Genomic DNA, 23,078 nt, shown 5'->3' on the forward strand with positions numbered 1-23,078 from the left:
GCAAAGTGTAGGACCCGCTCTTCCTGCCACCTGCGAGATAGCGATATTGCTGTGTCTTGCACTTTGGTATTCAATGAGTGTCTCTCGTGTAAGATCTTTCCAAATGAAACAAGGCAACTGTAATGTACAACCCCCGACTGAGTAATACAAAACGGCATATTACCACCATTTGCCATATTATAATATGACTAGACCAATATCAACAGTACCTAAAATGTAACGGGTAGGTTGAATATTTGCTTTGACTACATTCACAACTGAAACACATACATGACCAATATTTCCAAAGTAATCTACACGCAAACTAACCTTTTTCTTAACCACTATGTGGTTGACAAACATATCATCACTTGACAAGTCATACAATTATTTTCTTCTTCCTTCCTGAATAAGTTAAATTAACTAATCTGAATTCTTGAAGTATCTGATTCCATTTCCCTTGGCTTCAGTTTTAACACATTCGACTGTGCCAACTCCGAACTTTGAATTTAATTACCAACTTCACTTAATGATTTTGAGACTGACATTGATTGACTCATATTAATCCTGATTTGTTTATTCTGTACTGACAAACTTTCATTTTCCTTCTGGCTATTTTATTCCTGACTTTTACTTTGGTCTGAAGGTGGAATTCGGATTATGGGAAGTCCACCACGGTATCCTTTCATCAAATTTTGTCTTTCAAGCAAACTGTTTCTCCAAACCGCGCTGAATGAATGCGGATAGTCTCTTTACAACATACTTCTCCTTTTGCCTTTGGTGGTTTTCAACCTTGACATGCACTGAGCTCTCTGAATTTTATGCAAGATTTATTGTGTCTCATCTTCATTTTATCTTGATTTGCGATTGACATGAGATTTAAGCAAGTTAAATCTTGTCCAGGAGTTTAAACACTAATTTGGAAGTTAAACAATTGATTGCAGATTCTGAGATTATTTTTTCAGAGAATAGTGTATCTTGTGTCATCTGGAAACATGGTAATTACATCCAAACTTGGCACTGAGCTAGTAGCTCTGTAAAGACCTCTTCCCATGTACTTTACCTTCTGCAGCAAAACTTGATGCTGGATGATACCATAATACTGATGTGTATTTCATGGACTATTGTCTGACAAACCCATAAATTGCAAACCAACTTCTCAAAACCTCAATTGTTTGGACACTTGCGGTATAAAGCACAGATTCAACATTTATTCACTTGCCATAGCCATCAACCAAAGCAAACTAGTCTTTCCCTACTGCTTCAAAGAAATTGACATATACCAATTTTATGACCAGATGAGGAAGGGTAAATCAGCTCCATTCTCAACCTGTCCAATTGGTCACAACATAGATTTTTAAGTCACTTTTAGCACACAGCTATACCTTTCTCCAATTAAAACATAACTAGCCGTATTCACCAGAAACAGCAAGGAACCAAAATGCAAGGTTTTCTTAAAGGAAAGAATATTTTTACTAACAACCAACCCCACAAAAAATAATAAAGATGCAACAAGAAGCATACAACCTCTGTAAAATCATGTTCCCTTCACACAGACACAGGGACAAACTTTAAAATGGTATAAAGGAATACAGAGTTCAGAGTCTTTTGGCCATCATAGAGTCTTAGAGATGTACAGCACGGAAATAGACCCTACGGTCCAACTCATCCATGCTGACCAGACACCCCAACTCAATCTAGTCCCACCTGCCAGCACCTAGCCCATATCCCTCCAAACCCTTCCTATTTATATACCCATCCAGATACCTTTTAAATGTTGCAATTGTACCAGCCTCCACCATATCCTCTAGCAACTCATTCCATACACGTACCACCCTCTGTGTGAAAAGGTTGCCCTTTAGGTCTCTTTTATATCTTTCCTCTCTCACCCTAAACCTATGCCCTCTAGTTCTGGACTCCCCAACCCCAGGGAAAAGACTTTGTCTATTTATCCTATCCATGCCCCTCATAATTTTGTAAACCTCTATAAGGTCACCCCTCAGCCTCCTACACCCCAGGGAACACAGTCCCAGCCTATTCAACCTCTCCCTATAGCTCAAATCCTCCAACCCTGGCAACATCCTTGTAAATCTTTTCTGAACCCTTTCAAGTTTCACAACATACTTCAGACAGGAAGGAGACCAGAATTGCATGCAATATTCCAACAGTGGCTTATCCAATGAGCTGTACAGCTACAACATAACCTCTCAACACCAGTACTCAATATTCTGACCAATAAAGGAAAGAATACCAAACGCCTTCTTCAATATCCTGTCTACCTGTAATTCCACTTTCAAGGAGCTATGAACCTGCACTCCAAGGTTTCTTTGTTCAACAACACTCCTTACCATTAAATGTATAAGTCCTGCTAAGATTTGCTTTCCCAAAATGCAGCACCTCACATTTATCTAAATTAAACTCCATCTGCCACTTCTCAGCCCATTGGCCCATCTGATCAAGATCCCATTGCAATCTGAGGTAACCTTCTCTGTTGTCCACTACACCTCCAATTTTGGTGTCTCCTGCAAACTTACTGACCATACCTCTTATGCTCACATCCAAATCAATAATATAAATGATGAAAAGTAGTGGACCCAGCATCGTTCCTTATGGGACCCCACTTGTGACAGGCCTCCAAGATCCCATTGTAATCTGAGGTAACCTTCTCTGTTGTCCACTACACCTCCAATTTTGGTTCTCCTGCAAACTTACTGGCCATACCTCTTATGCTCACATCCAAATCAATAATATAAATGATGAAAAGTAGTGGACCCAGCATCGTTCCTTATGGGACCCCACTTGTGACAGGCCTCCAGTCTGAAAAATCCTCCACCACCACCCTCTGTCTTCTACCTTTTGAGCCTTGAGGTATAAGGTTTAAACCTGTGGGTGGTTAGTTGATGTCTTGGACAATCAACTGTTGAGAATATTGCAGTCATCCATTGGGTTCTGGGTCACGCTGCTTCTTTCCAATTGTTTATAATGTATTTTTTTGAGAAACATTTTCTCCCTCTGAGAACACTTTGTGTGTGCTCAGAACCTTTTTTGTTTGTAAAAATATACTTTATTTGTTTAAACAAAATCTATAAGTACATACAAAAGGCTTCTTATTCTGTAGTGTACAACTGTTCCAATGAGGAAAAATAAGCACTATACAATATGTTGAAATTTTATATCCCACAGACCTACCATGCAGTTGCAAATAACAAGGGCATTTTTAACTCATACAGGAAAGAAACATTTGCATTATCAGGCAATGAGGGCGTCTGACGATTGAACATTCCCCATTATACTTTGGCAGAAAGACCTCAGACAGTAGTCTTACCACACTACACTAAAGCTGCCAAGCTTGAGTGCATCCGTCAGCATGTCGTCCTGGAACCTTGAAATGTGCCCATCTGAAACACTCAGTCAAGGTCTCTTTGCGCTGGAAGACCAACAGGTTTGAGCGTCCTGCATCATGGAGTTGATAGTCTTCCAGGCATAATCGATGTTTGCCTTGGTGTTATGGACCAGGCCCGACCACCTCAAAACATTTCACGAAAGTGGCCCAGACTCTAACTTTGCTAGATGTTTTAAACAGGAATGATGCAGCTGTTCAAACCACTTAGTTTTAAACAAAACAGAATTTATTTACAAGATTTAAACACAAACAAAAGAGAACAGAATACCAAATAAGTTGTCTTGTCCGAAAACCCAACAGACTATCCCAACTTAATGATGCTGTTCCAAATACTTGCAACAATCCCCAAAAACACCTCTTGGCACAAAAGGTAAAATCAAAAACAGGAAAGAAGTCACAGAGAGACCAGCATGGACCTGCTTCTTTGAGTCCTGCAGCATTTTCCACTACTGCTAAAAACCAAACCAAACCAGAGAAAAGTTGAGCTGGGAGAACTGGCCGCTCCCCTTTCATTATACAAGTGTTTTTTTTTAAAACTTGAAAGCTTTCTGGCTGAGGGAGTATCTGTTAGCTGTTATCAAATTGGTCCGAAAACACTTCAACCCTAAACTTTTTGGAGTCCGTGTTATTTATGACCTTTCTGGGGATAAAAAAGCCAAGAACAGCATTACCTTGTTAAAGGAGCAGCTTCAGCACACTTGGTGTACATCCGAGGGAATAGACTGGAGAGTACTGCGTCCTGCATCATGGAGTTGTCCACATCAAACCCCAACAGAAGCCACTGAAACTCTCGCCACACCTTCATTTTACAGGTACATTCCAGAAGGACATGTGTAACAGTCTCTTCCCCAACCCTTGCCCCCACTTCAGCTACTTCGAGGGCAGCATGCAGTGGTGGAGAGAGTCCGGGGTACCTGAAGGATCTGATGGGTAGTGTTCTTCTCACCAACAGCCAAGCTACATCTTGATACTTGCTGGAAAGTACTGGTGATAAGATATTCTGCCAAACAACTGTGACAGGCTGCTCAAGGTGCGTTCATTTGCAAATCCTTTCATGAAAAATGGGTGATATGGAATTGTCCAACTACTTGGAGCATTCTGCAGTAACAAGGCCAGACTCATCTTTTATAACACCAGGGACAGGTAGAAACCCAGAATGTAGTGATACTTGGTGTTTGCGTACCAAGGGTCTATGCATATCTTGATGCAGGTACACACAAATGTGGCTAACAGGATGAGGGCAGCATTGGGTACAACCTTCACCCCCTTATCCAGAGCTTTGTACATTGTGTCCCTGCAGATGATCCCCAGATGAAGTGGAAGATGGCTCAGGTGACTGCTCAGGCACAGGTTTGGGGAATGGACCAGAAATTGTCCAATGACAATACCTCAAACCTGATAACCAGGTTTCTACCTGCATTGGAGAGACAGCAATGCTCTCATAAGTCCAGTTTGTCTCACCTTGGCAATACACTCCTCCAAAATTATTGTGCATGCACCAGCCCCTCTGAACCATATATCCAGCACTTTCAGATAATCTGCTCTGAATGTGAAGGGGATAGAATATCAGTTGCCCCAGTTTCTAAAGAATATGGCCTTGCTCGTGCCTCGATTTATCTTGGCTCCTGAGGCCAGTACAAACTGGTCGTAGATGCTCAAGAGTCTGTGTACTGAGTGGATTCGAGCAGAAAGCAGTAACGTCATCCATGTACAGGGAGTCTTTGACCTTCATTCAGCAAAGACACACCACGTGGACTCTCAAAATACAGCCATTATTGTCATAACTTTATTTACAGCTCCCCAAAAGAAACAGAGGGCAGCAGAGAGGCAGCTGTAATATACCAGAGAAACTGCAATTGTTTGCCAGTACAAGATGAAAAGTGACTGCTTTTGTTCCTCAGTGCAATCTGTGTGAGCTGATCTCAGTCAGGCCATAAGCCCACAGCAGTGCTGTTCTAACTAGTATTGCTGGTATGGTATTTCAAGCTTTAAAATTGCGTAATGATGCAAATTTAAGTAATAAAGCATCCACTAAGAAATAATGATTTAACACAATTTAATTTCATCTTAATGTTGAAAGTTCATATTTCAATCACATTTAAATATCTTAACCCTGAACAATCACTAGGCATGAGAGGTTAATGGATACATTGTCTAAAAGTATGGTGGTAAGTCAACAGCAGAAAACATTTAAAGAAACAATTCAAAATATTCAAAAAAAAAGTGTACAACAAACAGTTCAGCAAGAAGATCCATTCCGGTTCACTCACAGAATTAAGGACAATACTAAATTAAAAGGAAAGGCTTACAATGTTACAAAACAGCAGTAGCAAATCTGAGAATTTAGGTGTTTTAAGATATCAGCAAAGGATCATCGACAAGTTGGGAAAAAGGTTAAAGTGTAAACTAGTCAGGAACCTAAAAACAGATTGTAAGAGGTTTAAGTATATAAAATGAAAGAGTATCTAAATATTGGTCTCTTAGAAGAAGAGATAGAAGAAATTATGAGAAATGATAGCATGACAAAGGCATTTAATTGTCTTTCGTGTCTTCAATGTGCAAGATACAAGTTTCATACCAAAAATAGATGGCAATTTAGGGTAGAAAATACGTGAGTAAATTAAGAAAATTAACATTTGCAGAAAAAAACTGAAGAAAATTAAGGGACTAAAGTCTGTCAAATTCCAAAGACATGATGGTCTTGACCCTACTGTTCAAAAATTGATAGCCGTGAAATATTAGATGCAGTCGCTAGGATTTTCCAAACTTCCATAAATTTGGAAGTGAACCCATCAATTTCATGATCACAAATGTTAAATTGGTTTTCAAGAAAAAGGAGAGAAGTAAAATATGATTATGGACCAGTAAGCCCCTAATATTAGACATTACAAAATACTAGAATCTATTATTAATGTCACCTTACAGTGCACTTAGATAAGGATAGTATAATTAGAACCAAGCCCACATGGTTTAATCAAAAGGAAATCTCATTTGACTTGTTTTTTATGACCAGAGAAAAGCATTTTTTTTTTAAATTAGAAAAGCAGAATACATTTCTTAAGTGTGTGAAACTTGTAGGTATTGTCAAAAGACAAAATTAGCATACAACCAAAACAAGCAATTTGGAAAACTTCAACTTTTAATTGCTTTTATTTAATTTTAAGAGTTTCAAATGCAAGTTTCCCACCCAAATAATTCCTTGTCAACCTCCTTACTTCTGTATCCTGGCTTCTGTATAAAAGCTCTTGAACAAGCTGAAGAATACCTGTATGGAATATTTTTCTAAAGCTTCTTCATTAGTCGCAACTATCTACCATGTTAATTGGTATACTTGTAAACTGAAAAGCAACCTGTGGACCGCATTCTTGACAAATTACTTTTACAGCAGTCAAAGTACATTTTAATGCACTGAACTGAGAACATTTGCACTCGCATACCTCACATGCAATAGCTCAACTGGAAAGCTTTCTGATATTTATTGATAATAACTAAATTAAATCCGACTGAATTAACTTGAAACCGAAGCAATAATATTTGATTTTTTTCTTGACATTAAATAAGATTTACAGATTCCACTGTTACTACTGATAGCACAACAGTTCATTCAGTTCAGTACCCTAAAAGAGACATATTCAGATTGAAATAAATAAAACAAATTGCTGGAGAAACTCAGCAAGTCTGGCAGCATTTATGGAAAGAAAACAGAATTAATGTTTCAAATCCAATCACCTTTCTTTAGGAAGGTCACTGGACTCAAAATATTAAGTCTGTTTTCTTTCCACACCTGCTACCAACCTATTGGGTTTCTCCAGCAATCTTCATGTGTGTTTGTTTCAGATTTCTAGCATTTACTGTTCTTTGTTCGATTTGACTCAAACTGTAGCCTACTTAGGGACGAAGTGTGTTCGGTTTTTTTCTTTTAAAAAGCTCAAATTGTAATGATTAAATCTGCTGCTGAAATGAGACAGAATACAAACAATACAGGTTTTATTTGTTGGGCAGTCTGAACAAAAGTAATGAATAGCATTAAGCCAGAATATTCACTGGAAGGAAATTAATGCTAAAAAATCCAAGTCAAACTTTTGAATATTTTCTTCCTGTACACCATATAAAAAACATTTTACATTTGCTCGAAACAGAATCTATTTTAAAAGTTTTAAAAGTTTGCAAAGTGCGAAATAACAAACAGATTACTAGATATTCAATAAAGGGCAATCAAGTTTTTAAGAAATATGTATAGAATTTAATATTCCTCCAAAATACCTTTCAGACATAAAATACAAAGTCAAAGTTAGAATCATACGTCACAGCACATCCAAACATTATTTTATGATTAAGATAAAAGAAAAGTAAAAATATTTCAAAAATTAAACATCTAAAAATGTAAATATAACAAGTAAAATATAGAACAAATGTCAAAACAACTGCAGATTTTTCTGCTAATTCAGAGAATTGTGGACACCTTTGTGCCACATAGTGTTAATGAATCTTTGATACCATCTCCTCCTCTCTTGTCGGGCTACTGTTGGAAACTCATTCCAAAAGGAGAAAGTGAGGACTGCTGATGCTGGAGATCTGAGTCAAGAGTGTGGTGCGAGAAAAGCACAACAGTTCAGGCAGTATCCGAGGAGCAGGAGAATTGATATTTCAGGCATAAGCCCTTCCTTACAAAGGGCTTATGCCTGAAACGTTGATTCTCCTGCTCCTTGGATGCTGCCTGAACTGCTGTGCTTTTCCAGTACCACACTCTTAACTCACTCCTGAAAGTACAGCTCTTTATACCAGGCCTGAATCATTACAGACGTTCAGACCTCCCATCAATCTCTTGTTTTTTCATGTGGGGTATGTTGCAAACTTCACATTATTTCCTCCTGGACCCTTTCAAAATCTGCTTCCTGATACCTCAAAGTCTTGTGGGAAAATTAAAATCAAATTGGGACACAGTAACATATATTTTTAAAAAGCTGTTTGTTTGAGTTACTAAAAAAAAATTTTTTAACTTTGTCCACCCCAGTCCAACACCAGCTTCTCCACATCACAATTTAGCAAAACCATGGACATTTATCTCTAGTTATATTAAAGCTTTATATGATCAAATATACTGTTTATTCATCTTTAATACTCATTGTTTATTAATACATTCCATACACTAATTAAAATACAACCTTCTCAATTTTCAATTTAAAATCAATATACTATTCACAACACAATGTAACACTGAGCTAGCTTGGTCCAACTGGAGGTTAGACTTTATTTGTGCTGATTAATCAAATTATAGGCTGCTGTCTTTAGTCTAGTAAAAGAAAAGTAAAGAAAAATGTTTGCTCTGCCATTCTGATAACTATTCAGAACTAATGGGCATCTCATGATGTACTGTAATTAGTATTTACTATTAACCGTAAATATCAAACTATAAATTCACCTCTTAAAGATGAAATCACAAATAGCACCTATTACCATGCTCTCCATAATCAAATAGCGATGACATCTACTCATCTAGATCACACATGAATAAAGTCAACTGGGAGAACTACTCATGCCACAGAACTTCATCTTTGCAGTAGCAGATTTTTCAGGGAGAAGTAGTATAAAACGGTAGATGACAAAATATCCAAAGTGTTCTAATGCTCATTGAATTTTGATGGAAGGTCAGTGTCCTGAAACATTAATTCACTTCTCTCTACAGATACTGCCTAATCCACTATTACTTGATGTTATTTCAGATTTCCAGCATCTGTTATGCCTTGCTTTTGTAAAGAAATATATACATTTGGTGAGATTTGATCAAAATTAATAATTGTTTGACACAAAGATTTAAATGGCAACTGAATGATTCAGCACTAAAGTGCTCAAAGAATTTCCACCTCATACTGCTCAAGTTCAGGAAGAATATGCAAGTTTTAGTGTAGTGCAGCCCCAGAGTACTTTTTCAAAAATATCGCTAGAAAATTCTTAGTAAATTAAAAATGTCTTTTTACTCAGATGCAAATCTGTACACGTAACTGTCCATTTGTAATGCAATGCGTCACGACATTTGTCATTCTGCCATTTTATTTTCGGACACGGAAGAATTCATTTCGGAGCCATTCTGAGTCCTCATACAATCGAGGGTCACCAAGGCAGAGGGTAGTTCTTTTGTAGAAATAATAGTATAAAACTGAAGCTGGAGGGTGGTAAAATCAGGTTAGTGTTTGATGAAATTATATTAAATTTTCTACAAGATCATGGCATCTGTAGAAACAGATCAAAGTTTTTTCTCATATACATGTAACACAAAATTTTATATGCGGTACTAGGAAGCCCCAGATTCAGTTTCTGATCAACACTAAATTAATTGATACGAGTTGGTTTAGACTACTGATTATAGCCTCAATACTCTCTATTTACCCCATGAGTGCTGAGGCCAAATTAATTACTGTCATTATAAAATGCCAATGCATGTATCAGGAAAGGCAAAATTAAAGGATGGCATGATGGCTCAGTGGTTAGCACTGCTAAATATAGGGTAGAGAAATGAGTTTGAGTGGGTTTCTCTTTGGAGGGTCAGTGTGGACTTGTAGGGCCAAATGGCCAGTTTCCACACTGTAGGGAATTTAATCTTTAAGGGGCGGCACGGTGGCTCAGTGGTTAGCACTGCTGCCTCACAGCACCAGGGTCCAGGTTCGATTCCAGCCTCGGGCAACTGTCTGTGTGGAGTTTGCACATTCTCCCCGTGTCTATGTGGGTTTCCTCCCACAGTCACAAGATGTACATTTTAGGTGAATTGGCCATGGTAAATTGCCCATAGTGCTGGGTGCATGAGGGAGATAGGTCTGGGTGGGTTACTCTTCGGAGGTTCGGTGTGAACTGGTTGGGCTGAAGGGCCTGTTTCCACACTGTAGGGAATCTAATCTAATTTAAATCGGTCTTCAACTATGATGTCCTCCAACATTAAATATTTGAAATAATCACTGACTATTATTCCAAGCCACTATTACAAAGATGATCAGTGATTTCGCAACTCTGCCAAAGTAGGAGTGAGAACTTTTGAGATGAAAAAAAGAAATCAGTATTAGGGCTGACCAGGAGTGGAAGTAATATACTTTTGTGCAGCAATAGTTGTAAGTGTTATTAATAAAAATGAATTATAATATAATTTCAAACTTTTGAACATGAATTTGAGTTGTCATTGTGGCAAGATGTGTTTTGGCTAGCAACTGGCAGAACTGGGGAAGAAAGGAAGAAGTGAAGGAGAAGAAGAGGGTTGCTGCAGCTAATCATTTATGGGACAGGCAGAGGGAGCATGAGGAGCACAATGTCATGTTCTGGACTAGATCTTCTGTGCAACAAGAGAAAATACATTTTAAAAAAAATGGTATTATTAAGACCTCTGAATTCAAAAGACAAATAATAACCTACACTGACTTTATAAAAACTATTCCTCAAATCAGTAAATGTGTTACTCGCTGCCATGGAGCAGGAAATCATAGAAAGTGAGTGAAGTATAACTTGAAAGGATTTCTAAAAATAAAGTTCTCCGCTGCTCTATTTTCCAATCCTTTGTGGTGCTATCCAGCACCTTATTCAATTTCCTATTCTTTGTTACTAAGCAGCAGCAGGCTTTTTAAAATTTATTTGTGGGTGTTGGTGGCTGGGCCTGCATTTAGTGTCTATTCCTAGCTCCTCTTGAGAAGGTGATGAGGAGCTGTTCATGTGTTGTAGGTAGACCCATAACACTGTTTGGGAGTGAATTCCAGGATTTAGACACAGTGACAGTAAAGGAATGGTGATACATTTCCAAATCAGGATGGTGAGTAGCTCGGTGGAGAACTTGCAGGCAGTCATGTTCCCATGCATCTGCTGCCCTTGTCCTTCTAAATAGAAGTGGTCATGGGTTTGGAAGGTGCTGTCTAAGGTGAATTTCTGCACTGCATCTTGTAGATACACACTGCTGGTACTGATTGTAAGTGGTGGAGGGAGTGAAGTATTCTCATGCTTCCCTGCTCACACAGCAAACATCTTTTCAAGTGAAGATTATAATCCAGTATTTCGAAGGATGTATCACAGACTAAAGGATGGAGTGGGTGGACAGAGAACAAAAGGAAAGGGACAAACAGGCAAGGCCAAAGAAAAGAGAAAGAGATACAATCAGTAACAGGGGACCAAACAATGAGGGAAGGAAGAAAAAGGATGAGAACAGGGAAAGAACTAGAAATGGCTGATGATAGGAAAAAAAAGCTCAGAACAGTTGGAGGACAAAAAGGTGTGTGGAGGGTCTATTTTGTTTTATACAATTTTGTTTTTGCATAAACAAAATATAGCCCGCACACTGGTTTTAAAACATGCATTTGGCACTAAGATTGATAAAGTTGAAGGTTTTAAGAAGATAAGAAAGAATTGTCAGATTGAATCAATTCCTGTAATACTGTCTTAGAAATTCTGCAGACTATTTAGATTTTGTAAGAAACATTTTTGAAACCAAATATAGTATATACTTGTTGATATCCTGCATTACTTTATATAGCAATTTCTTCAATTTCAGTTTCAAACAAATGAAGTTTTCAGTGTGGTACTCCACAGGTGCAAAATCCAAAAATCAGCTTGTGGCAGGTGCCATCTTCTTCAATCTTTAATGCAAATTACCAAGTGTTAGCAATGCCCAATCAATGTGTACCTGACTGTTAAGAGGCCTTAGGGCATAGTTGTTGCTGTCCCTTTGTCTGAGCCAGAATGACCTGGCTCATGTCCACCAGCTCCAGTGGTTTGCCAATAACATGTCTGAACAGATTGATTAAAAATTACATATACTGCTACAGATACTTCCCCAAACACATTTCTTAATGCTAATCATTAGGAAGTAAACTTTTCTTTATTCCCATATATGTCTATCTTACTCCATTTTATGACTCCACCACTCTCCTGACAGCAAAAGTAAAGTTGAAAAACTGCTAAATGAGCCATGTTATGCCTAACCATTATATCGTACCTCTTCATGCAAAGATGTGCAGGTCAGGTGAATTGGCCATGCCAAATTGCCCGTAGTGTTAGGCAAGGGGTAAATGTAGGGGTGTGGGTGGGTTGCGCTTCGGCGGGTCGGTGTGGACTTGTTGGGTCGAAGGGCCTGTTTCCACACTGTAATGTAATCTAATCTAAAGGTAATCTAATCTAAATTAGCACTTTCCACAATGCTCTAATTATTTAGATCCACAATGAGTTCACATTCTTTTTCTTTCCTCTCCTCAAATGGTCTTCTGCACATGATGTCGCAGTGAATTTTGCAGAAGGCCTTGGAATTAAATAGTAGTTGATGTCAAATTATGTGTTTTCAAGCAGCTGGACTTGGCCTGAGCAACAATGAAGTAAGGATGTAGGTTTCTTGCTCCACCTTGCCCTCATACTCACATTTGTTCGAGACATACTACAGTTTTCCAGGGAAGACCAACACAAGCTGCAAGAACAACACCTCATTATTTGCTAAGATACATGCAGCCTTCTGGACTCATCTAAACTTCAGACCATTAACTCTGTCCTTCATAATGTTTTTTTTTACTTCCCCCACCCACACAAGTGTCTGTAGCTTGTCTTTGTTTTGCTTTCAGTCAGAATTGACATTTATTCTGTTAATAACACCTACTCTGGACTTAGGCTTGTCATTTCTCCAAAATTATTACCACTGCCTTTGTGTTTTTCCTCTAGGACACCCTTGATTTCTGAACTCACTTTTACCTCGCTCTGACTTTCCATTCTTACTGCTCCCCCTTTTCCAACAGCATAAAACCCATCACATTTCCACCTCTCTTCAGTTTTCATGAAGCGTCATATTGGACTCAAAACATTAACATTGTTTCTCTCTCTACAGGTGATCTCAGGCCTCTGGAGTTTCTTCAACACTTTCTATTTTTATTTTCTGGATTGTTTGTAAACTTCCCCCAGCTGTGTGTGTGTGTATGTGGGTATCTTTGGGTGTGTGTGGGCGTGGGTGTGCTCATTGATAATATTTGAACGGTAACATACCTAACCGATGGAAAACGAAAAGTGCTTGAAGTCCATTTGTCCACACATACCCACGCATGTTAAACCAACGCAGATTCTGATAGGAATAAGAATTGAAGTGGATATTAAAGGTGAGTAAGATTAAACAGCTCATAGAAACTGTTTCTAGCAACACACACAGCCAATTTTAACCACTTGCAACAGGTTTAGTAATGCTTTTAAACAACCTGACACCCATGTATCACCTAATCAGATTAACAATATAAGCAAACCAAATCCCTTTGACCTTCTTTCTCATCACATGCGTAACAAAAATAGGAACATCGCCAACATCTGTGATGCTCAAATAAAGTCCAATGAAATTGCTTTTGTTCAGAATTTTTTGTAACACTACATCTCATTTGTTAGCAAATTAAGTTTCCTATCAACCAAAGCTTCCACCTTCTATATCTGAAATATGAAACAGAAATTAAAAGGATGTTCATGGATGAGCTGCAGCTATACTCCCAAATTTGCTTTTTTTGATGGCCTCAGCCCCATGAATGATTGCACAAAAAGAGGAATGTGAATAGAACAAAGTCCATTTATAGCATCCCTTTCATGACCTTAGCCAATAAGTTTAAATATAGGAAGCAGTGCCTCTCCTCTGATTCTGTTTCCCATCATCATGGCTCTCTGCTTCTCCAAACACATTTCCTCTTCTAATTTCCTTAGAGTGGTGGATACAACTTTAATGTTTTCAGGGTATGGGGAGAGAGCAGGGGAGTAACTGGATTGTTCTTCAAAAGAGCTAGGATGTATTCAATGGCTGAGTAGTCTCTTTTGTTGCACTTTCCAAATTTATCTACTTTTCTTTGCACACCATGCCTCCTGAGGTTTAGCCATGCATGATAGAATTATTATAAATTCCATCTGAAACATGCAGCACCTTCTTTAAAATGCCTTAATTAACAGTGACACTGTTTCTACAGAATTACTGGCAACAAAAATCCAGCCTAATCTCAAGCATTCAAATGATTAAGATGGATTTCAGTAACCCACCAAATCACTGTTTTAAAAAAAAATTCTTTAGATCAAAAAAAAACTGAGGCATATATACCTTGCATTACTATTGTAGGGTGCACTTTCTTATTCCATTTTATTGTTACTATTATAGTTACACTATATTGGAATGAAGATACATTGTTACTTCTCATAATTTACCTGGACTTGAAAATTATGAAACACTTTAATCATTCTTTTATCCTACTACCTAAAAGGATTTAAAACCCAGCTAGCATTTAACACTTCTTTGTGATGTATCTCACCTTCTGTCAAAGATTTTTTTTACAATTTCAGTAGCGTTCTGCGCTAGCTACCTTGGTAGTTCATAAGAGCTTCTCAATAAAATACATACTTTCTTTATTTAATGAATAACTGATCCATGACAAATCAGGAATGTCCCTGTTTTGAACCCAAAATCAATGCTAAATTAACTATTTTCAGCACATTTTTCAGGAGCACAAAGCTAATCAATGTTTCTTTTGTGATTGTCATCTAGCAACAGCTGGAAGTGGAGTTGCTTGAAGATGCCACTGAATCCTGTCATGATTCCCTGCACGATACAGTAGCCTAACAACTTCAAATCCCATCTGAGACCAAACATTTTGAGGATCCATGGATCTGTAACCAAGCAGAGAATTAACCTGCTCAAGGAAAAACAGTTTCGAAAATTGACAGGTGAAGTTTCCTAAAAATATCAGTCATGATGTGTGGGAAACAATTAAATAGAAGCATGATTCACAGGGCGAAAGTTCAAAACATTAAGTTATTGTTTCCAACTAATCAGCACAGATCAGGATGACAGCAGGTTGGCCTTTTGCTCCTTTAATTGTGGGTTATTGTGACCAGAGCAGAAAAGGGAGGGTTTTTTGTTTGTTTCTATATCTCAAATGTCAAAAATATTGATTAATTTTTCCTCTGAGGAAACCTGGATATGATTTTGGCTGACGATTGGATAGTGGTGATGCCTGGCCAGATATCTACACATATAGATGTTTTAGCTTTTGTTATTAATTACTGGAACCTTGGCAAATGTCCCTGTCAAAGACCCTGAAAGCAACTGTAACACCAACTTGGTTCAGAATAGCCAATTCATTGAATACTTTTGTTTCATTTTAGACATTGACTTACTCAAGAATTTCAAATATTTCTTTTGAATTAAATATTTAATTTTAATACCCCCACTGTACTACAAAAGGTAACCCTATTCAACTACAGAAATATGATGGAATTTCTCTCCCCATTCTCTCCAAGAAACAATGAAATGTTGCACTGAATAGTAATTTATCACATCTCAAATTACACTTGCAATTAATTACTCAAGTGCAGTAATTTGTTATTCACTTAAATGCAATATCTGCAACTTCATCACTTAAGGTTTGCATACCTGAATCCAAACATGAAAACAGACACTTAAAACGAAGTAAATGCCAGTAACAGCAATGGTTCCAGTAAACCTATGAATCAGCAATTTGACCAAGCCAGCTTGAAAGATGAATGTGTTAAAAAACATTAGGAAGATGATGATGATATTGAAGAGGATTCCAATATCCTGAATACTGAAAGGAGTGAGAGAGAAAAAACAAGAGAGATTTGGTTTAAAGTTCCCAGACTAATTATAGCAGTTCCATAATAACACAGCCAATGATTGCATACTATTCATTTGAAAACAAATCAGCAGTTTCTCACAGATGTTGCTGGAGTTTCTTCAGCAAATTGGTTTTCTTTCAGCAAACACTGCATTTGAGTGCAATCAACTGGGTAAATACAGTGCCTCATTTAATAATGAGCCACTTAGAACAGATTCCAGGTTCGCTTACTAATCTGTGCTTATCTCAACTAGGGTTATATCCAAGGTGTTTTATAGTTCAGCTAACTTCCACCAGACCTGGAAGAAGAATGTAGTTATAATAGAATTGAGTTAACTGTGATGCAATCTCTGAAAGAATAATCTGATAATATGAATTACTTAGGTTCATGCAAGACAGATGGCCATTCAGATGAGAAACAGGAAGTAATAATGAAACTAATTAGTATCTTTAAGAAATTAGTAAATGTAAAATTATTTAAACACAGATTGCAATATATTCTTTAAGGAGAGATTTATAAACATGTATATTTTAAGCTTGTGAATAGTATTATATTAACCTGTGCAGGTTCTCCTACTACAGTTGTATTGAAATGAATCAAGGTTTGAACTCTCTAATACTACAAGTGTTATCTACAAGCAAATGAAGGAACTTTAAGAGGAAAAAGTATTTTTTAACTGAAAAATCCAAGATTATCACTTTCATTACCTAGCTGTTTGTTTCCCTCCATGTTCTTTTGACTTGGAGAAAAATGTAAAGTTTAGCTCTTTACTTTCTAAGGCAGTTGGTGCATTTTCTACTTACTATCATGTTTGCACTGTTGGGTTTTTTTTAAATAACAAAGCCGATGTGAAGGCTTGCCATCAATATTTGAAAATCAAGAGGTGAAAAGAAGAGGGGAACTTAAAATAATCACTATCATCAGAGAAACTGGAAAAATATAGGAAAAACTATTAAACCAGAAGGTTAACCGGAAGGTTGGATGGTCTGCATCTTAAGGTTTTAAAAGTGGTGGCTGCAGAGATAGTTGGAAGTGGTGGCTGCTTTAGTTATACACTTCCAAAATTTCTTAGATTCTGAAAAGATCCCAGTAGAGTCAAAAATAGTAAATGTAATTATTCAAAAAGGAGGGAGACAGAAAGAGGAACATAATAGACCAGTTAACCTAATACCTATCATGAGGAAACTGATAGAATCCATTAAGGTGATAGCTCAAAACTTTAAAAATCATAATAAAAATCAACTGGAGTCAACATGGTTTTGAGACGGGGAAATTGTGTTTAACTAATTTATTAGAATTATTTGAGGAAGTAATAAATTAGATGGAAAAGGGGTGCTGCACTTGAATTTCACAAAGGCATCTGATAAGGTGCGACACCAAAGATTGCTAAACAATTTATGATCTCACAGTTCAGGGGTAAATATATTAACATGGACAGGTGACTGGCAACTTATCAGAGGGATTTAAGTCAAACGCAGGCTAACAGAACTTGTTCAGTTTAGGAAACCTGGTCAGCACGAACGAGTTGGGACAAAGGGCTTGTTTCTCTGTTGTATGACTCTATGACTCATAAAGCAGAGAGTAGAGATAAATGGGTCAATTTTGAGTTTGCAAGTTGCAAATAGCCACAGTATTGGGCCTCAATCATTTACAATCGAAAGCAACGACTTGGATGAGGAGACAGAACATTTGGTAGCTAAATTTGCCAAGATAGTAAGTTATTCTGATGAGATGGATGAGTGATTGGCTCCTTAATTGAATGAGTTGCCAGAGGAAGTGGTGGAGGCTGGTACAATTGCAACATTTAAGAAGCATTTGGATGGGTATATGAATAAGAAGGGTTTGGAGGGATATGAGCTGGCAGGTGGGACTAGATTGGGTTGAGATATCTGGTCAGCATGGACGGGTTGGACCGAAGGGTCTGTTTCCATACTGTACATCTCTATGACTCTCTTTTATCACCCACTTTTGGTCAGTTGTAACTAAAAATGAACACAACAGACTAGTTAAGTAGTTACAACTATAACAATTTAATCTAACTTATGTAAACAGATTAAAAGCAAGGGAGAGCCGATGCCAAGCTTTCCTTCGGTGAAAGAGTTTTATTACTTACTAAGGAGAAAGCAACATCTCATACATGCACATGGTCAGTTGAGGGATTCTATAATATGCAAGAAACTACGTCCAGGCTGCTGCAACTTAAAATTTTAAATCCTTGAGTTGTAAGTATAAAATCAGAATCCCAAAACATTTGGATCGGTTTCGTCAGCTGTGGTGAAATGTGAAGGTAACTGATTTCTCAGTGAGTGATGATTTTCCAAAGTTGCTTTTTCACCAGCTTTGACTTCTGATATTGAAAGAAGAAGAGAAGAGCTTTCTCTCTCCTTTGTTGCTCAAAGTAAGTGACTGAGGTATGTTTTGTTTGATATTTGAAGTCTGGCTCCATTATTTTTATCAAATAATTCCCTCTGCCAGTAATCCTGCATCTCCAATTTGCAAAGTTACCACACAAGTTTGAGTAAAACAAGTGACATAAAATTCTTTACATCTCACGGAGTTTCAAAAGATCATGACTAAAATTGCAGTTCTGATGCAGTCGGTTTTATACAGTCCAAATGGGTTGCGTAGGGGCTTGTCAGGTAAGCATCGCTGCCATTCTTGGTCAGTTGTGTCCTTTTAGAAACTAGTTTTGTCCATTGAAGTCTCATGTGTTAAAGAATGATGAAAGTTTAATATTGACAGCCTATTTTCACAAAGGTTTTAACACCTCCCCAGCATGAATAACAGAAGCAAACAATACTTTTCCTTTTTGTTTATGGAGAGCATTCATTACCAGGTCAAAATGGAAGAACATAACAAAAATTGGGATGACAATACCCACATATTCCACATTTACTCTCTTAATCCAAACCTGGGTTCAAAATCTGCTTCAGACTGACAGTCAGACTTATTTGCTGAGCTGTGCCACATTCCCAACTCTTAACCCTTCACTGCCCAATTCCAGAATCCAGGTACTGGATTCAGATTTTTTTAATGTGAATTTGATTTCCAAGAGATGAGGTAGTAAATTATCCAAGGTTTAGTTCCTGTAAATTATGTGGACTTGTATCTTGCACTTTGCTCTCAAAATACTTCATTCACAACAACGGATTTGACTAGCTGAAGTTAGTTTGTTGGATCTCCCAATAGGTAATCGCTTGTTTAAGTCATTGGTATGCCCCTGGTTTGTTTGCTCCACCAATGTGTTTGCTGTGCAATACGTTCCCTTCCCTTTATTTTGGTTTTCCCTTAACCAGTTTCACTTTCCCTGGATCGATACTGCCACCAGATGAATGTTCAGCTGCTGCTATAGCCTCCTCTGACTCTTTCACTCAGTAAGGCTTCACCTCCTTTCTCTCCTGACCTTTCTTAATTTACTTCATGACGACTGCCTAGCTCCAACAGTAACTCCATCTGGTGAAGCCCTAACCTTTTCCTGGCGTGGCTACTGTAAAATCAGGTGACATTTCCTGGGCTACATCAAACCTCTCAGGTTTTACTGCCTTCTGCAGCACTTTCAAACCTTTCCTGGTTGCCAGTCTCTTTGCCTCCTTTTGGTTTAATTTTGAACTCACTGTCTTTTCCGTTCCTGTGTCTCTCTTTAGCCACTTCAACCCTCATGAGTTTTGCTGTCCTCTTTAGGCTTCCAAACTTCTCTTGGTTCCCACGTGCTGCTGGCTCTTGCTGGCTTCCCCAGCCTTCCTGTTGTCCTTTATTATTTGGGGAGTAAATTTAGTTACCAGTCAAATCATTCCCCAATAAAGTATCTATTCCTAGCATCAGCAAGCTTGGCATGAGACCAATTGTTACCAGACCCATAATACTTTCACCGTCTAATGGCACCTCAATACAATTTCCCCTGAGCCCTTTAAATCAGTAAATTGAAATTTATGTTGCTTCCAGCTGGAAAATATTGCACTTTCTCAAAGAATCCAGTATCTCTTTATCCCTTGCTGTTTCAAGCAGTGATCACCATTTCTTTTTACACAAGCTCCTACAGTTAGCCGAATCAACAGTTATGCCTGAGCAGTTAGTGACCACCTTTAAGGCTACAGACACTGGTTTGCAGCTTGAGTTTTTCAAACATGCTTGGTTTCTTGCAATGAAAATACTTGAAGGTTTCCTGTCCATCTTCATCAGATTCATTCCTTTTAATGATTTGGACCATTTCTCTGCCTGGCTTCTCCTTCCTCTCTGGCTTGCCTCAGGATTATCTGCCTCACCCTTCTCTCTCTTGGGTCTGTGACAGTTTTGAGACATCAGCTTCTCTGAGTTAGAGGTCTGCTTGTTAAATGTGTCATCAGCCAGATTGCAGCCTTCTGGATCCTGCTACCTTCTGTTCTCTGACACAAGTCCAAATGAGAAAAGATAGAGTTCTTGAACCGCTTAAGGTGGCTTTTGTAGGTTCACCAGGGCTGTTTTCAGTCTCCCATCTTAATTTAAGCTGTTTCAATTTAAATTCCCTTTCTCTTTTGTTCTCCTTTGAACTCACTGTCTTTTCTGTTCCTGTGTCTCTCTCTTTCTTCTCTTTTCTATCTTGATTCTAATTCTAATCTTAACTGCTCCAATTTTATTCTACCTGACTCACTGTTCTCAAGGTTCTAGCTCAAGGTATTTTTGCTGCCCATTTTGCAATTTCTATTTCCCTGCATTTCTGGCAGAACTCCACCTACAGATGCCGAGCTACATCGAGGCAGCCGGTGGCAAGAGTGAGAGTAGGCAGCCCATGGTGGCTGGCAGCGAGAACAGCAGCCTGGAGCGGGGCAAGGTCGAACCCTTGTGAGGAATGCGAGCCCAGCATGGCGAGCCATTTATGGACTGTAGTATTGAATGGTTAGTTGTGTTTCTTTGTTTTTCTACTTTTTAGTAAGAAGGACTGTAATATTTATCTTAAGCTTTGTTTTCTTTATTTTACTGCTTTGTACCAAGTTATGGTACTGAGGTACCTTTGGACCCAAGATGGCACTGTAAGTGGCGACTTGTAAACTTTTCAGTATAATTGTGACAATATACCTAATTCAATAATAATTCCTCAAAGTAAAAAGCTTTTAGCTTTTCATACATAATCTACTTCATCCTACTCCATGCATGCATCAACATCAATCATGGATACCTTAGCATCTTTAATATTAAAGACTCAAGCAAACCTTTTTGCATTTTTTTCACCACTTCATCTTACTGGATAACATCCTGGATGGAGCCCCCAAATGTTTTACATGCAATTGAGGTGGTGTGATCAGATCCTTTTGTTTAAACTCTGATGGTAAGTCATACAATTTTCTTTAAAGCAGGTGGCTCTCATACTTAAATTCAATGAGTTCACCAAATGAAGAATGAAGGAGAGCCAATTCTGAGGTATTCTTGAATGAAATGCAGTGGAGTTTTATTCACTATTAAACCTGAGAAAAATAAAGAAAATGCAAAATCTAACATATACACACAACTTAATAAACTTAAGAGAAGGGATGGGAGGAGGACGTCTATGCAGACTCGAAGGTACAAACAGCTGCAGTTTAAATTTTTTAAAGAGTCCTCAAGGTATGAAAGTGAAAATTAAGTCTCAGCAGTTTAAGTGTTCTCCTGTTTCCTTAACAAAGGCAAAGCCTACAAATAACCTTGAATTTTTGGTAAACAGTGGTGTTCTCAATTTGTTTCTTTATGGGGAGTTGATTTGAGATTGAGAGAGGGAGAGAACAGTTTTCAGTATTGCTTTTTTTTTTCAGTCCATGTTGCTTTCTCCTTCCTTTATTGCTCAAAGCAAGCTAAAATATGGTTTGTTTGTACATTTCAAGCTGAACACTCTGCTAGTAATATTTCATTTCAAATATGTGAAGTTGTCATGCAAATGAGTAAAACAAGTGATGCAACTTTCTCGATGCCTCACTGTTTCAGTGTCTCTTGAAAACGAGAAATCTGACGCAGCTGGTTTTGTCGATGTGGGTTGTCTTGGTTTGCCAGATGATCACATTAACCACTGTAGGACAGTACTGTCCATTTCTGTAATCTCGTATTGATTTTCTGCGACCTACTTTTACATTTAAAGCAGTGACTTATAGTTCGTAGCCTTGAATGTACTTCCAACAGTTCATTTGTCCTTCTGCTATCCAAAAGATAGGATAACAAGCATGTTCATCTTACAGCAATTAGTTCACTGAATTGAAAAGCTTCCCTGCTGAACTTCTGGACAATCCAAAAGTTTTGCATTTGTAAAATTAGCAAGTAGTGTGCACAGAAAGTCACATTCTGATTTGGAGGGGAAGAGACTTTTAGCACTGACCACAACAATGTCTAGTCAGGCCTAAATAATGTAAGGAAACAAAACAAGTAACAATGTGCAGCTGACAAATTTGAACTTCAAAAGCCTATAGTCTGAGGTGGAAGGATAACTCAAAGTGGAGCATTTAGGATGAGGAAAGGGTAGATAATGGAGGGGAGAAGATGAAGAAGAATGGAAAAGTTTGTGGTCCAGTAGATGAAACAAGAGTCTCAATTTTAGCCGTTTCAATTTTATCCCTCAATTCTACACATTCACAATAATTGTTATGATTTGGAGGTGCCGGTGTTGGACTGGGGTGTACAAAGTTAAAAATCACACAACACCAGGTTATAGTCCAACAGGCTTAATTAGAAGCACACCAGCTTTTGGAGCGACGCTCCTTCATCAAGTGATAATGGAGGGCTCAATCCTAACACAGAATTTATAGCAAAAATTTACAGTGTGATGTAACTGAAATTATACATTGAAAAATTGATTGTCTGTTAAGCCTTTCATCTGTTAGAATACAGTGATAGTTTCACTTCTTTCATGTGTAAATCACAAAACCTTCTTTAAAGTTGCATTCTCGGGTTAGCTGTTAACAATAGTGACAGCTAGACAATATGTTGAAGGTGTTAGCCCCCTGTGTTCTCTGTCTATGACCTGATGTTTAGAAGTGGTCATAGACAGAGAATTCCCTATGGACAAGCCCTATGCATACACCGGATCTGCTCAGATGAGGAGGAACGTGACGGACACCTGGAAGTACTCAAGGATGCCCTCACAAGAACGGGGTAC

The 23,078-nt window shown here is 38.0% G+C and overlaps 1 protein-coding gene across 1 annotated transcript in view; it reads right to left on the reverse strand.

Moving 5' to 3' along the window:
* Positions 1 to 8,675: 8,675 nt before the first annotated feature.
* The window catches only part of tmem138 (transmembrane protein 138), a 34,377-nt gene continuing 19,974 nt past the window's right edge, over positions 8,676 to 23,078 (reverse strand). Inside the window, exons 4-6 of the mRNA XM_043706083.1 lie at positions 15,783 to 15,954; positions 13,376 to 13,451; positions 8,676 to 9,545 (exon numbers count right to left, since the gene is read on the reverse strand). Of these exons, the coding sequence (XP_043562018.1) occupies positions 9,433 to 9,545; positions 13,376 to 13,451; positions 15,783 to 15,954 (361 nt within the window). The 3' untranslated portion in view covers positions 8,676 to 9,432. The remainder of the gene's footprint in view (positions 9,546 to 13,375; positions 13,452 to 15,782; positions 15,955 to 23,078) is intronic.

This window comes from Chiloscyllium plagiosum, chromosome 16 (assembly GCF_004010195.1).
Source record: "Chiloscyllium plagiosum isolate BGI_BamShark_2017 chromosome 16, ASM401019v2, whole genome shotgun sequence".
Taxonomy (NCBI): domain Eukaryota; kingdom Metazoa; phylum Chordata; class Chondrichthyes; order Orectolobiformes; family Hemiscylliidae; genus Chiloscyllium; species Chiloscyllium plagiosum.